Source organism: Bufo bufo, chromosome 4 (assembly GCF_905171765.1).
Source record: "Bufo bufo chromosome 4, aBufBuf1.1, whole genome shotgun sequence".
Classification (NCBI taxonomy): Eukaryota; Metazoa; Chordata; class Amphibia; order Anura; family Bufonidae; genus Bufo; species Bufo bufo.
The window spans coordinates 435,581,560-435,595,906 of record NC_053392.1 but is presented as its reverse complement, the minus strand read 5'-3'; the positions used below and the strand labels follow the sequence as shown (position 1 = coordinate 435,595,906).

Here is a 14,347-nt window from a genome sequence, read left to right as displayed (position 1 = left end):
CTGCTGGATAAAATACCGTATTTTTCGCCCCACAAGACGCAAAAGTGTGGGAAAAAATGCCCCTGCGTCTTATAGGTCGAATACTAATAAGTGCTTCCATTATTAAAGCACTCATTAGTACCGGAGGACCAGGAAGCGGTGAAAGCTCTGTACTCACCGCTTCCTGGTCCTCGGCTGGGTAGTGGCTGCACACAGCGTGAGGGCGCTCTGTGACCTCACGCTGCTTACGCCAGTTCACAGCACAGCCGACAGCAGGAGGAAGCAGATCGCAGGCGGTGAGGAGCGGCGGCATCCAGGAGCAGGAGAAGTAAGTGTTTTTTTTATTTTATAAAACATGAGGCTGCTTGGGGCTGAGGCAATGGGGATGATGAGAGGCATAAGGCTGAAATGGGTGCTAATAAGAGCCATAAGGACTGATATGGGCGCTGATGAGAGGCATAGGGGATGATATGGGGGCTGATGAGAGGCATGGGGGGCTGATGAGAGGCATGGTGTCACAGCCTTTGGTTTGCGCTGTGACACTGTTGCCACACTTGCGGTTGCCCGCAGCAACGTGTTGCTGTGAGAGCATGCGGTGGCAGTCTCTCGGCCTTCTGGGTGATTGCAGTGACATGGTTGCCACGCATGCTGTTGCCGGTGGCAACGTGTGGTTTGGTATGCTTGTGTGCGCACTTCCCCTTTAAGTGGCTTCCTTCCTCTGTCTGGTGTTGGAAGGGTTAACTCCCTTCCTAGTGTTTTGTGAACACTGGGTTTATGTGTGTGGGTGTGGCTGCTTGGGCTATTTAGCCTCTGCTGGATGCCTGAAGCTGGTGGTTCCTCCAGCCTTGGTGTATGCTGGTGGTTCACTGTTCCTGGCTTTTACCATCTGTCCAGTGAGGGCCACCCTTGTGGTCATTGATGTTATTATGGTGTCTCTTTCCCTTCTTATATTTTGGTTTGCGTGGGTTATGTTCAGGGTGTTGTATGTCTTGTGTTGCGTTACATGGCTGGTGATGTTTGGTTGCCAGCATGTTTGCTAGACATTCCTCTATCTCACGTTTATTGCAGCTATGGGTGTCCTGGGTTCCTGTGTGGTTGTGGTTTGTGCTGTGTCCTTTAATGTTGGTGTGGACAGCAGCACTTGTGCACGGGTTCCAGTCAGTGTGTCTGTGGCAGGTAAGTGTGTTATGGGTTTCGCTTACCTGCCAACTCCATATGCTTTATGTGTTCCCCTCTCCTTGCAGTCTGGCCTCAGATAGAGACTCCTGTTCCTCCATGACTGGGATGAACAGGTCGTCTCTTTCTGGCTCCTTGGTGAGGGATTACCAGGGCGACTCAGGATCTCTAGGAATCCAGAGTATGAGAACCCATTTATTTCTATGTCTCCGCAAAAAAGCGTACAACACATGGATGTCATTTGTGTGCTGTCCGCATCCATGTGGACATTCTGCAAATTACAGAACATGTCCTATTCGTGCACATTTTGCAGACAAGAATAGGCACTTCTATTCAGAAAATGCACGCAGCTGGCATTAGTATTTTGGGAACCACAAAATACATACAGTTGTGTGATTGAGGCCTAAAGAGTAGACTGTGGCAAAATATAATTTGAGACCTTTTCGAAGCGTTCAATATGCCCAGATCAGGAAGTCTATCATGTCATAGCAGAGTTGTGAAATTAATCTGTAGCAAACAAACTAGATAAAGCTGTATTTGGAAACACATGTATTTCAGAGATTCATAATAAAATGAGGGATGTTATGCCACCTAACCCCTCTTCTTGGCTTGCTCCAAGCAGCTGCGTGACTAGGAAGCTGAAGGTAAGATCTTTATTGGATAGCGGGTGGTCAGGAGTAGTATCATTATTGAGGTGTGTAGGGATAGCTATTTTGTTATTATGCCTAGGGCAACCGTTCTTTTAGTTTACCCCCTTCCCCTCTGAAACCTGACGAAACTGAACTTTGTGCCGGGAATATAGGACTGACATATCATGGTTTATGCAGCTGTAAAGAAGTCCAGATATTCAGGTCTCAGATTAGCTAAATGATTATATCATTATGGAAATTCTCTATTCCCATGCCATATATTTTTCATTATTGGCATTGGGGGGTGGGGGGCGCAGGATGGAGAGAAGGTTTGCCTTTGTTTCATTCCATCTGCCTAGTAGCAATCGTTGCTGAACTCTATTCCTAACAAATGATCACTTAAAAAACCTCTAAGGCCGGGTTCACACGAACGTGTGTGACCCGTGCCTGTGAAGCGGCCCGCAAATAGCGGGCCGCAATGCTTGTTCGCCGGCCGTAGGTCAGCCGCATCGGATCGCGGACCCATTCACTTTAATGGGTCCGCGATCCGGCCGTTCCGCGAAAAGATAGAACAAGTCCTATCTTTTAGCGGAACGGAACAACGGGACGTAACCCCAGGAGGCACTCCGTAGTGCTTCCGAGGGGTCCCGTCCCGTGCGGCCGTTCCGCGATTCCGGATTAGCGGACCCATTGAAGTGAATGGGTCCGCATCCGTGATGCGGAATTCACACGGAACTGCGGGCCGCAATTTGCGGGCCGCGATTTGCGGGCCGCAATACGGCCACGGGTCACGCACGTTCGTGTGAACTTAGCCTAACACTGAGAGCCTGGATATGACCTTAATAAAGATAACTGTACATCGCATTTTTTAAGACGTGGAAACCTTTTATTCTTCATTGTTATTAACCACTTAAGGACAAAGCCTAATTTGACCTTAAAGGATGAAGCCCCATTTTTCAAATCTAATGTGTCACTTTATGTGGTAATAACTTTGGAATGTTTTTACTTATCCAAGCAATTCTGAGACTGGTTTCTCGTGACACATTGTACTTTATGTTGACCATAAACTTCAGTCAATAGATTTGTTTTTTATTTCTAACATTTGAATTTCTCTGCTTTTAAGACCTAGTCCCAGCTCACAAAATACTTAGATAATTAAAGGGGTTATCCAGGAATTTGATATTGAGGACCTAACCTTAACCCTTTAAGCCCTATTTCACCTTAAGGACTTGGCAAATTTTTGCAAATCTGACCAGTGTCACTTTAAGTGCTGATTGACTTATCCAGGCCATTCTGAGATTGTTTTTTTCGTCACATATTGTACTTCATGACACTGGTAAAAAATTCATTTTTATTTATAAAAAAAAAAAAAAAAAAATACCCAAAATTTGTAAAATATTATTTCCAAGTTTCAATTTCTCTACTTCTATAATACATAGTAATACCTCCAAAAATAGTTATTACTTTACATTTCCCATATGTCTACTTCATGTTTGGATCATTTTGGGAATCGTATAAAAAATTTTGGGGATGTTACAAGGCTTAGAAGTTTAGAAGCAAATCTTGAAATTTTTCAGAAATTTTCAAAAACCCAATTTTTAGGGACCAGTTCAGGTCTGAAGTCACTTTGCGAGGCTTACATAATAGAAACCACCCAAAAATGACCCCATTCTATAAACTACACCCCTCAAGGTATTCAAAACTGATTTTACAAACGTCGTTAACCCTTTAGGTGTTCCACAAGAATTAATGGAAAATAGAGATGAAATTTCAGAATTTCTATTTTTTGTCAAATTTTCCATTTTAATTTATTTTTCCCAGTAACAAATCAAGGGTTAACAGCCAAGTAAAACTATATTTATGGCCCTGATTCTGTAGTTTACAGAAACTCCCCATATGTGGTCGTAAACCGCTGTACGGGCACACGGCAGGGCGCAGAAGGAAAGGAATGCCATACGGTTTTTGGAAGGCAGGTTTTGCTGGACTGTTTTTTTTTACACCATGTCCCATTTGAAGCCCCCCTGATGCACCCCTAGAGTAGAAACTCCAAAAAAGGGACCACATTTTAGAAACTACGGGATAGGGTGGCAGTTTTGTTGGTACTAGTTTAAGGTACATATGATTTTTGGTTGCTCTATATTACACTTTTTGTGAGGCAAGGTAACAAGAAATAGCTGTTTTGGCACCGTTTTTATTTTTTGTTATTTACAACATTCATCTTAGATCATGTGAAATTTTTATAGACCAGGTTGTCACGGATGCGGCGATACCTAATATGTATACTTTTCTTTTATTTATGTAAGTTTTACACAATGATTTCATTTTTGAAGCAAAAAAAATCATGTTTTAGTGTTTCCATAGTCTGAGAGCCATAATTTTTTCATTTATTGGGCGATTACCTTGGGTAGGGTATGATTTTTGCGGGATGAGATCACGGTTTTATTGGCACTATTTTTGGGTGCGTGTGACTTTTTGATCGCTTGCTATTACACTTTTTGTGATGTAAGGTGACAAAAAATTGTTTATTTAGCACAGTTTTTAATAAAAAAAATTTACAGTGTTTATCTGAGGGGTTAGGTCATGTGATATTGTTATAGAGCCGGTCGATACGAATGCGGCGATACCAAATATGTATACTTTTTTTTTTTATTTATGGAAGTTTTACACAATAACAGCTTTTTTAAAACAAAAAAAAAAAGATGTTTTAGTGTCTCCATATTCTGAGCCATAGTTTTTTTTATTTTTTGGGCGATTGTCTCAGGTAGGGGCTCATTTTTTGTGGGATGAGGTGACTGTTAGATTGGTACTATGTTGGTGGGCAAATGCCTTTTTGATCTCTTGCTGTTGTACTTTTTGTGATGTAAGGTAACAAAAAAATTGTTTATTTAGCACAGTTTTTATTTTTTATTGGTGTTCATCTGAGGGGTTAGGTCATGTGATATGTTTATAGAGCCGGTCGATACGGACGCGGCGATACCCAATGTATACTTTCCCCCCCCCCCCCCCCCCCCACAATTTTTTTTAACTTTATTTGGGGAAAATTACGTTTTGTTTATTTTTACTTGAAACTTTTTTTGGGGGGAAAAAAACGTAATTTTTTCAACTTTTTTTTTCACTTTTTTTTTGTCCCACATTGGGACTTGAACTTTGGGGGGTATATTCCTTTACAATGCATTCCAATACTTCTGTATTGGAATGCATTGGCTGTATGAGTAATACAGTGAGTATTACTCATACAGCTTCCGGCCTCTGAGATCCAGGGGGCTGGATCTCACAGGCTCTTCACCGGAAGGCAGCGCGATGCCTTCCTTAGACATCGCGCTGCCTTCCATGCCATCGGGTTCCCCCCCCACAGCCCCATGGGGACCCGATGGCACCTTGTTCCGATCACCGCCCGCCGGTGATCGGAACAACACATGACGTACCGGTACGTCATGGGTCCTTAAGGACTCGGGAACCATGCCGTACTGATACGTCATGGATCCCTAAGGGGTTAAGATAGGTCATCAATGCCAGAATGGTGTGGCTCCGACAATTAGCTGTACAAAGAGGCACCAGCTCTCAGTTAGTGCATAGGCCTCTTCCTAGGCCATCAACGTCACCATACATCAGTCATGTGGCCTAGGCAGAGCTCAGTCCCATTCAAATGAAGGGGGCTGAGCTCCAAGGCCAAGCACAGCCACTATACAATGTACCACGTCACAGCCAGGAAGAAGGTGAGCTGTTTTTTCTCAATGGCTGTGATGCAGTCTGCTGCGATTGAACCGCAGCACTGCCAGGGAGAAGGAGACGCCACCTGAGAAATGCAGCTGTCTTCTCCTCACTGTACTGATGCTATTGATTAGCATACAGGGCAGCAAAAAAAGTGGGGCACAACATATGAGAAAAACAAAATAGCGATACCACATCTCCTAATCTTGGCCTACAGTTTTTAAAAGTACAAACTGATGAAAGGCCCTTTTTAATGTGTATTTTTTGTGTTTTGCGTGCTCTCGCATACTGGATAACATGGGGTTAATGTGAGGTACATGATGGGATTACTTACTATTAATGTGAGGCACATGGTTTAATCAATTTGGACCTCTAGGTGCCTCACATTAACCACTTCTACCCCGGGCCAGTTTTCGCTCTTCTGCCCAGGCCATTTTTTGCAAATCTGACATGTGTCAGTTTATGTGGTAATAACTTTGGAACACTTTTACTTATCCAGGCCATTCTGAGATTGTTTTCTCGTGACACATTGTACTGCATGATAGTCAAATTTGAATCAATATATTTCATCTTTATTTATGGAAAAATCCCAAATTTACCAAACATTTTGAAAAAAATTAAATAAATTCAAATTTAAATTTCCCCTACATTTATAATAGATAGTGATACCTCATATAATATTTATTACTTTACATTTCCCAGATGTCTACCTCACGTCTGGATCATTTTATTTTTTGGGGATGTTAGAAGGCTTAGAAGTTTAGAAGCAAATCTTGAAATTTTTCAGAAAATTTCCAGAACCAGTTCAGGTGTGATGTCACTTTGTGAGGCTTACATAATAGAAACCACCCAAAAATTACCCTATTTTAGAAACAACACCCCTCAAGGTATTCAAAACTGATTTTAAAAGCTTTAACCCTTTAGGTGTTCCACAAGAATTAATGGAAAATGGAGATTAAATTTCAGATTTCCATTTTTTGGCAGATTTTACATTTTAATCCATTTTTTCCAGTAACAAAGCAAGGGTTAACAGCCAAACAAAACTCAATATTTATTACCCTGATTCTGTAGTTTACAGAAACACCCCATATGTGGTCTTAAACTGCTGTACGGGCACACGGCAGGGTGCAGAAGGAAAGGAGCGCGTATGGTTTTTGGAAGGCAGATTTAGCTGAACTGGTTTTTAGATGCCATGTCCATTTGAAGCCCCCCTACAGTAGAAACCAGGGTGGATAAAAATCAATGATTTTTTTAAATAAAAAAGATTTAAAATCGGATTTTTTTTTTTATAGAAAATGCTTTTTGAGGAAAATATATTACCATCCAAAAGGTTATTCCATCATGAAATAAAGATTCGTTTTTTTAATTATGTAGAATAAGGCTGTATAGGTTTAATTTTTGGGGTAAATAAATTCCATTAATCCATTCACAATGTCATGCTCTTCCAGAGGTTTTTGTAAGATTATTGGGCAGTTTCTCTGCCTACAAGATATTATCACAGATGCTTGGTTTACTTTTGCAGTTCTCAAAACTGAATTTGACTCAGCAGAGATCACATGCCTCTTCTTCACAGCAAAAATGTTATAACATGAACAGAGTGGAGAAAAATACCGTACCTTAATCCTAAACTTCTACAAACCTATGAATGCAGAATCAACCTAATCAAACTAATATGAAAAGTTGTTATTCTAAAAAACTTCATCTACTTGCATATTATAAGTTATACCAGCAAGAATTAGTCTTTATGTAGAAAACTATGATTTAAATCAAGCCTTACTGACTAATAATTTAAATCAAATCCACCCTGGTAATAACTCAAAAAAGTGACCCCATTTTGGAAACTAGAGGATAAGGTGCCAGTTTTATTGGTACATATGATTTTTAATTGCTCTAGATTACGTTTTTATTACACTTTATGGGGCAAGGTAACAAAAAAATTGGTTGTTTAAGCGCAGTTTTTATTTATTTTTACAGCGTTTACCTGCGGGATTAGGTCATGTGACTTTTATAGAGCAGATAGTTACGGACGTCGCAATACCCAATATGTATACTTAATAGCAGTTTTAAAGCAAAAAATAATCATATTTTAGTGTTTCCATTGTGATAGCTTTTTTATTTTTTGACCGATTGTCTTAGTTAGGCTACTTTCACAATAGCGTTCAGAGCGGATCCGTCTGGGGTCTGCCCAGACGGATCCGCTCATATAATGCAGACTTGGGATCCGTTCAGAACGGATCCATCTGCATTATATTGTAGAAAAAATTCTAAGTGTGAAAGTACAGTCGTGGCCAAAAGTTTTGAGAATGACACAAATATTAGTTTTCACAAAGTTTGCTGCTAAACTGCTTTTAGATCTTTGTTTCAGTTGTTTCTGTGATGTAGTGAAATATAATTACACGCACTTCATACGTTTTAAAGGCTTTAAATCGACAATTACATGACATTTATGCAAAGAGTCAGTATTTGCAGTGTTGGCCCTTCTTTTTCAGGACCTCTGCAATTCGACTGGGCATGCTCTCAATCAACTTCTGGGCCAATTACTGACTGATAGCAACCCATTCTTTCATAAGCACTTCTTGGAGTTTGTCAGAATTAGTGGGTTTTTGTTTGTCCACCCGCCTCTTGAGGATTGACCACAAGTTCTCAATGGGATTAAGATCTGGGGAGTTTCCAGGCCATGGACCCAAAATGTCAATGTTTTGGTCCCCGAGCCACTTAGTTATCATTTTTGCCTTATGGCACGGTGCTCCATCGTGCTGGAAAATGCATTGTTCTTCACCAAACTGTTGTTGGATTGTTGGAAGAAGTTGCTGTTGGAGGGTGTTTTAGTACCATTCTTTAATCATGGCTGTGTTTTTGGGCAAAATTGTGAGTGAGCCCACTCCCTTGGATGAGAAGCAACCCAAACATGAATGGTCTCAGGATGCTTTACTGTTGGCATGACACAGGACTGATGGTAGCGCTCACCTTTTCTTCTCCGGACAAGCCTTTTTCCAGATGCCCCAAACAATCGGAAAGAGGCTTCATTGGAGAATATGACTTTGCCCCAGTCCTCAGCAGTCCATTCCCCATACTTTCTGCAGAAGATCAATCTGTCCCTGATGTTTTTTTTGGAGAGAAGTGGCTTCTTTGCTGCCCTTTTTGACACCTGGCCATCTTCCAAAAGTCTTCGTCTCACTGTGCGTGCAGATGCGCTCACACCTGCCTGCTGCCATTCCTGAGCAAGCTCTGCACTGGTGGCACTCCGATCCCGCAGCCAAATCCTCTTTAGGAGACGATCCTGGCGCTTGCTGGACTTTCTTGGACGCCCTGAAGCCTTCTTAACAAGAATTGAACCTCTTTCCTTGAAGTTCTTGATGATCCTATAAATTGTTGATTGAGGTTCAATCTTAGTAGCCACAATATCCTTGCCTGTGAAGCCATTTTTATGCAACGCAATGATGGCTGCACATGTTTCTTTGCAGGTCACCATGGTTAACAATGGAAGAACAATGATTTCAAGCATCACCCTCCTTTTAACATGTCAAGTCTGCCATTTTAACCCAATCAGCCTGACATAATGATCACCAGCCTTGTGCTCGTCAACATTCTCACCTGAGTTAACAAGACGATTACTGAAATGATCTCAGCAGGTTTTTTAATGACAGCAATGAAATGCAGTGGAAAGTTTTTTTGGGATTAAGTTAATTTTCATGGCAAAGAAGGACTATGCAATTCATCTGATCACTCTTCATAACATTCTGGAGTATAAGCAAATTGCTATTATAAAAACTTAAGAAGCAACTTTTCCAATTTCCACAATTTATGTAATTCTCAAAACTTTTGGCCACGACTGTAGCTTCAGACGGATCCGTCCAGACTTTACATTGAAAGTCAATGGGGGACAGATCCGTTTGAAAATTGAGCCATATAGTGTCAAATTCAAACGGATCCGTCCCCATTGACTTACATTGTAAGTCTGGACGGATCCGTTTGCCTCCGCACGGGCAGGCGGACACCCGAACGCTGCAAGCAGCGTTCAGGTGTCCGCTTGCTGAGCGGAGGCTGAAAGCTGCCAGACTGATGCATTCTGAGTGGATTCGCATCCACTCAGAATGCATTAGGGCAGTACGGATGCGTTCGGGGCCGCTTGTGAGCCCCTTCAAACGGAGCTCACAAGCGGAGCCCCGAACGCTAGTGTGAAAGTAGCCTTAGAGGCTGATTTTTCGGGGGATGAGGTGACGATTTGATTGGTACTATTTTGGTGGGCATACGCCTTTTTGATCGCTTGCTGTTGTACTTTTTGTGATGTAAGGTGGCATAAAAAGGGTTTATTTTGCACAGTTTTTATTTTTTACGGTGTTCATTTGAGGGGTTAGGTCATGTGATATGTTTATAGAGCCGGTCGATACGGACGCGGCGATACCAAATATGTCTACTGCCTTCCATGCCATCGGGTCCCCCCTAGAGCCCCACGGGGACCCAATGGCACCGCCGCCAGCCGCAACATTGAAAAGCCGCAAACCGCAGGTCTGAATTGACCTGCGGTTTGCGGCGATTTGAGCAGGCACCTTGTTCCGATCATTGTCCGGAAGAGGTTAAAGGGGGGGTCTCACTCCAGAAAATGGCATTAATCATGTAGACAGAATTAATACAAGGCACTTACTAATGTATTGTGATTGTCCATATTGCTTCCTTTGCCGGCTTTATTCATTTTTCCCTCACGTTATATACTACTCATTTCCATAGTTACAACCACCCTGTAACCAGCAGTGGTGGTCGTGCATGCACACTATAGGGAAAAGAGCCAGCTTCTCTGGTGGCTGGGGCCATGGGAGCACACACAGACTGGTGCAAGCATGACCACTGCTGTTGGATTGCAGGGTGGTCCTAACCATGGAAACAAGAAGTGTATAATGTGATGAAAAAACGAATCCAGCCAGCAAAGGAGGCAAGATGGACAGTCACAATACATTACTAAGTGCCTTATATTAACTTTCTCTACGTGATAAATGCTATTTGCAGAAGTGACACAACCCCTTTAAGGAATTAGTTGTAAAGTTATGCATACATTTCCAGCAGGAATAACAGATAAATGACAGTGCAGAGTTGTAAAATAAGATTCAGTGCTGTTATTCAGAGGGAATACACATACTCTATATCACAGCTGACAGGCTCTGTTTAATATCTATAGTTACATATTTCATTTCATGAAATCAAAACGAACCTTCAAGCTCCCAATACTCACACTGTGTACTCCTAGTGCTTTCCATACCGCAAAACTGATTAACCCAACTCCACACCAGGCGTACAGCGAGCCCCATCCTAAAGCCCTCAGTGCAAATGATGAACCACTTTCTGGCAGAGCAGCTGTTGCAGTAGCCCCCTAAAGAAAAATACATTTTGTCAGTTGAATGCCAGACAAGATTTTTTTCATGTAGTGTGCACTAAACTAAATAATTTTCGAATTTCTGTACTAGATTTTGTAAAAATAAATAAATCGCAGTACTTATTATATGAAAAAAATAGTATATAGCCAAGAGCAGACATGGTGAAAGAGCAATATGTGAAGCATGGTTATTAGGCTAAAGCCTAACCTGTTTTCTGATAGTATAATCTGGAAGTTATGATTTGGCCAGTAGACCAAGCTTTTATTCTAGTAGGAGTGAACAGCGGATACTGACAGGCTGCTGTATATCTGAAGGTCTAAAACCAGGGCTATGCTGCATCGGCTGAGCTCCATTTAGTGATGGGCACAATATTAACGGTACTTGGGCTAATAGGGGTAAATTAACTGTCCAGCGGAAACACGTAAGAGGCTCCATCCAGGTGCAGCACAGGATGCAGTGAGACGGGTTAATCACATCTCTTCTGCCATCTTGCACACTATGGACGCAGAGATTGACATCTTTTACAAACTGACCAACCCCTTTAACCCCCTAACTGTTTTGCCCCAGTCCAGCTCCAGCAGTGGGAAAAGTAGCTAACTGGAAGGGGAGGGCTGCTTTAGATGCTGCTACATGCAACTGGTCTTGTTTGAAAGCTGACATTCCAAGCTTTCAGAAAATACCAGAATGACAGCAATATGTTCAGTACAGGAGAAGATAATAAGTGATAGAAACCAGGATGCTGTGAATGCAGCATACACAGTGTTGCTCAAGCTCTATGGGATTGCAGGAGCTGAGCGCTGCACTTGGCTATCTTTGCAGTCCCATAGACTTTGCATGGAGCGGTGTTCCTGTTCTACCATCAGTCCATTCAGACTGGGAACATGGGCCCCAGGAAGTGAATAAGGATAACTTTGTTACCGAAATATCTTTTTAAAACTTCAGATGGTGATTGCAGTACAGATGATTATGACTGCAGTTAACCCCTTCAATAACAGGATTCTTCATTCGGTTTTTTTACTCCCAGCCTTCCCAGAGCTTTTCATTCACATAGCCGCACGAGGGCTTGTTTCTTGCGTGTTAAGTTGTACTTTCTAAGGGCACCATTTATTTTTGCATGAAAATTATTGGGAAGATAAAAAATCCAAATGGGGTGAAAGTTTAAAAAAACTTTTCTCATTTTCTTTTCGATATTCTAAACCCTATGACTTTCTATTTTTAACGTCTACGGAGCTGTGCGAGGGCTTGTTTTTTTGCGGGCGATCTGTACTTTAAAGGATACCATTGTGAAGAGTGTATGACTTTCTGATCACTTTTTTCCATTTCTTTGGGGAGGTGCAGTGACGAAAAAACAGCAAAGCAGCCATTTTGAGATTTTTTTCCATTTAGTCATTCGACGTATGGGATATTTTTATATTTTAATAGTATGGCTGTTTTTGGACACAGTGTTACGGTTGCCTCAGGCTGGCTGAGGGTTGGACCGCTTAGATGTCCTTGTCCCAGAATTCTAGAGAGCGGTTAGGTTCCTTTTAGCAGTCATCCATGCTCCTGTAGGTGTAGATGAAATCCAGAGAGCTCTTACAAGGGCTAGTGATTAGTGATGCTCTACAAAACGAGTCAAAGCACGAATTGAGGGTAAGAAGAAGAATCTCTCTTTATTGAGGGCTACCCACCCGTATTTCTGCAGGTCCCCATCTGGTGGACACTCCCCTAGGGGACCAGATGGAAGACTGTGACACAGGACAGATAAACAACAGTTCAGGACACACAGACACAATACATCCCCACAATGCATTCTGATTTTCTCCTCTCTGCCCCGGAGACAACCGAGGAGTAATTCAATTATCTCTAAGGACAAAGGGAGATTGCCAATACACACGTGGAGACAATAGGACAGAAATCACTACTCCAACATACAATGTCACAACCATTACAGTAAACATAGACATGTAACACATCCCCAGATAGCTCCGGTCTGAGTGCATATTATTAGGTAAATGGCACTCAGACTACACGAATACAGTAGAATCGCCATGGAGCCAAAGTCTTTACTTTCACATAGTCTTTCGTTTTTTCGAATGGGCTCCATGGCATAGCAATCTGGGGTATCACTGTTCAAATCGGGAAAGTACCAAATGACCCGGCTTTCATGTCTTAAATAACCGAAATACATGGTTGCAACAAAGTATCAGCCAGAGTATAACTGTAACAACTGTAACACATGGCAATACCCATAATGTTTTGTTTTTTTTTACTCTAGGGAAGGGATGTATGGAATGTTTATATATTTTTAAAAACTTAATTTCACTTTCTTTTTACCGTATTTTTCGCCCCATAAGTTGCACCGGCCCATAAGACGCACCTAGGTTTTAGAGGAGGAAAATAAGAAAAAAATATTTTTCATTACACCTCAGGTCAGACCACCAATCAGACACCCAATATTAATCAAACCTCAGCTCACAGCCCCGATCAGATCCCCAATGTTAATAAGACCTCAGATCAGAGCCAAATATAAAAGAAGACCCCCAGATCTCAGATGAGACCCCCATGCCTCATATTAGTCCTTCATATCAGCCCCCAGCCTCAGATCACAAAATAAATAAAGCATTTACCCATGCTGCTCCTGGACGCCGCCGCTCCTCACCGCCCTTGATCTTCTTCCTTCTCCTTCATCGGCTGTGCTGTGAACTGGCGCACACAGGGTGAGGTCACAGAGCGCCCTCACGCTGTGCGCAGCCTTCACAGCCGACAGCCGGGGACCAGTAAGCGGTGAGTACAGAGCATTCACCGCTTCCTGGTCCTCCGGTATTATTAAGCGCTTCCATAATCAAAGCGCTCATTAGTATTCGCCCATAATACGAATCTTATGGAACAGATGTGGATTTAAAAAAAAAAAGGCATGTGAATGGGCCGTAATTCATTCCGGAGAAAAAGCACTTTTAATCCACATGCAAATGGTGAGCAAAAAGCACTGAGGGTGTGCCCAAGCCACTTGCAGTTCCTGCTTCCTCTGCCAGCCCCTGCCTCTACATCTTGATTGAGTCATATTCCTGCATAATTACATTGCCCTCCATATCAATCAGGAAGGCCAGGGAGGGGCTTGCAGAGAAAGCAGGAAGTAAAGGGTGCACAGAATGGCTTGGGCCACCATCAGTGCACTTTTATGCTCATTTGCATGTGAATTCAAAAAGTATGTTTTCTCCAGAATAAGGCCTCATGCACACGACAGTTGTTCTGGTCCGCATTCACTTCAATATGGCCGCAAAAGATACGGACAGCACTCCGTGTGCTGTCCGCATCCGTTACGTAGCCCTGCAAAAAAAAAAATATATATATATCTATATCTATCTATCTATCTCTATATATCTATCATACATACATGTCCTATTCTTGTCCGTTTTGCAGACAAAAATAGGCATTTCTACAATGGGCTACCTGTTCCATTCCGCAAATTGCGGAAGTCACATGGGCGGCTTCCGTGTTTGG

The 14,347-nt window shown here is 42.2% G+C and overlaps 1 protein-coding gene across 2 annotated transcripts in view; it reads right to left on the bottom strand.

Moving 5' to 3' along the window:
• TMEM242 (transmembrane protein 242) overlaps nt 1-14,347 on the bottom strand; it is a 97,021-nt gene that overhangs the window by 28,924 nt on the left and 53,750 nt on the right. Inside the window, exon 3 of one of the 2 annotated variants that reach the window (XM_040429369.1) lies at nt 10,723-10,860. The exons of the other annotated variant lie outside the window; for it this stretch is intronic. Coding sequence (XP_040285303.1) covers nt 10,723-10,860 — 138 coding nt within the window. The remainder of the gene's footprint in view (nt 1-10,722; nt 10,861-14,347) is intronic. 2 annotated transcript variants of the gene reach the window in all.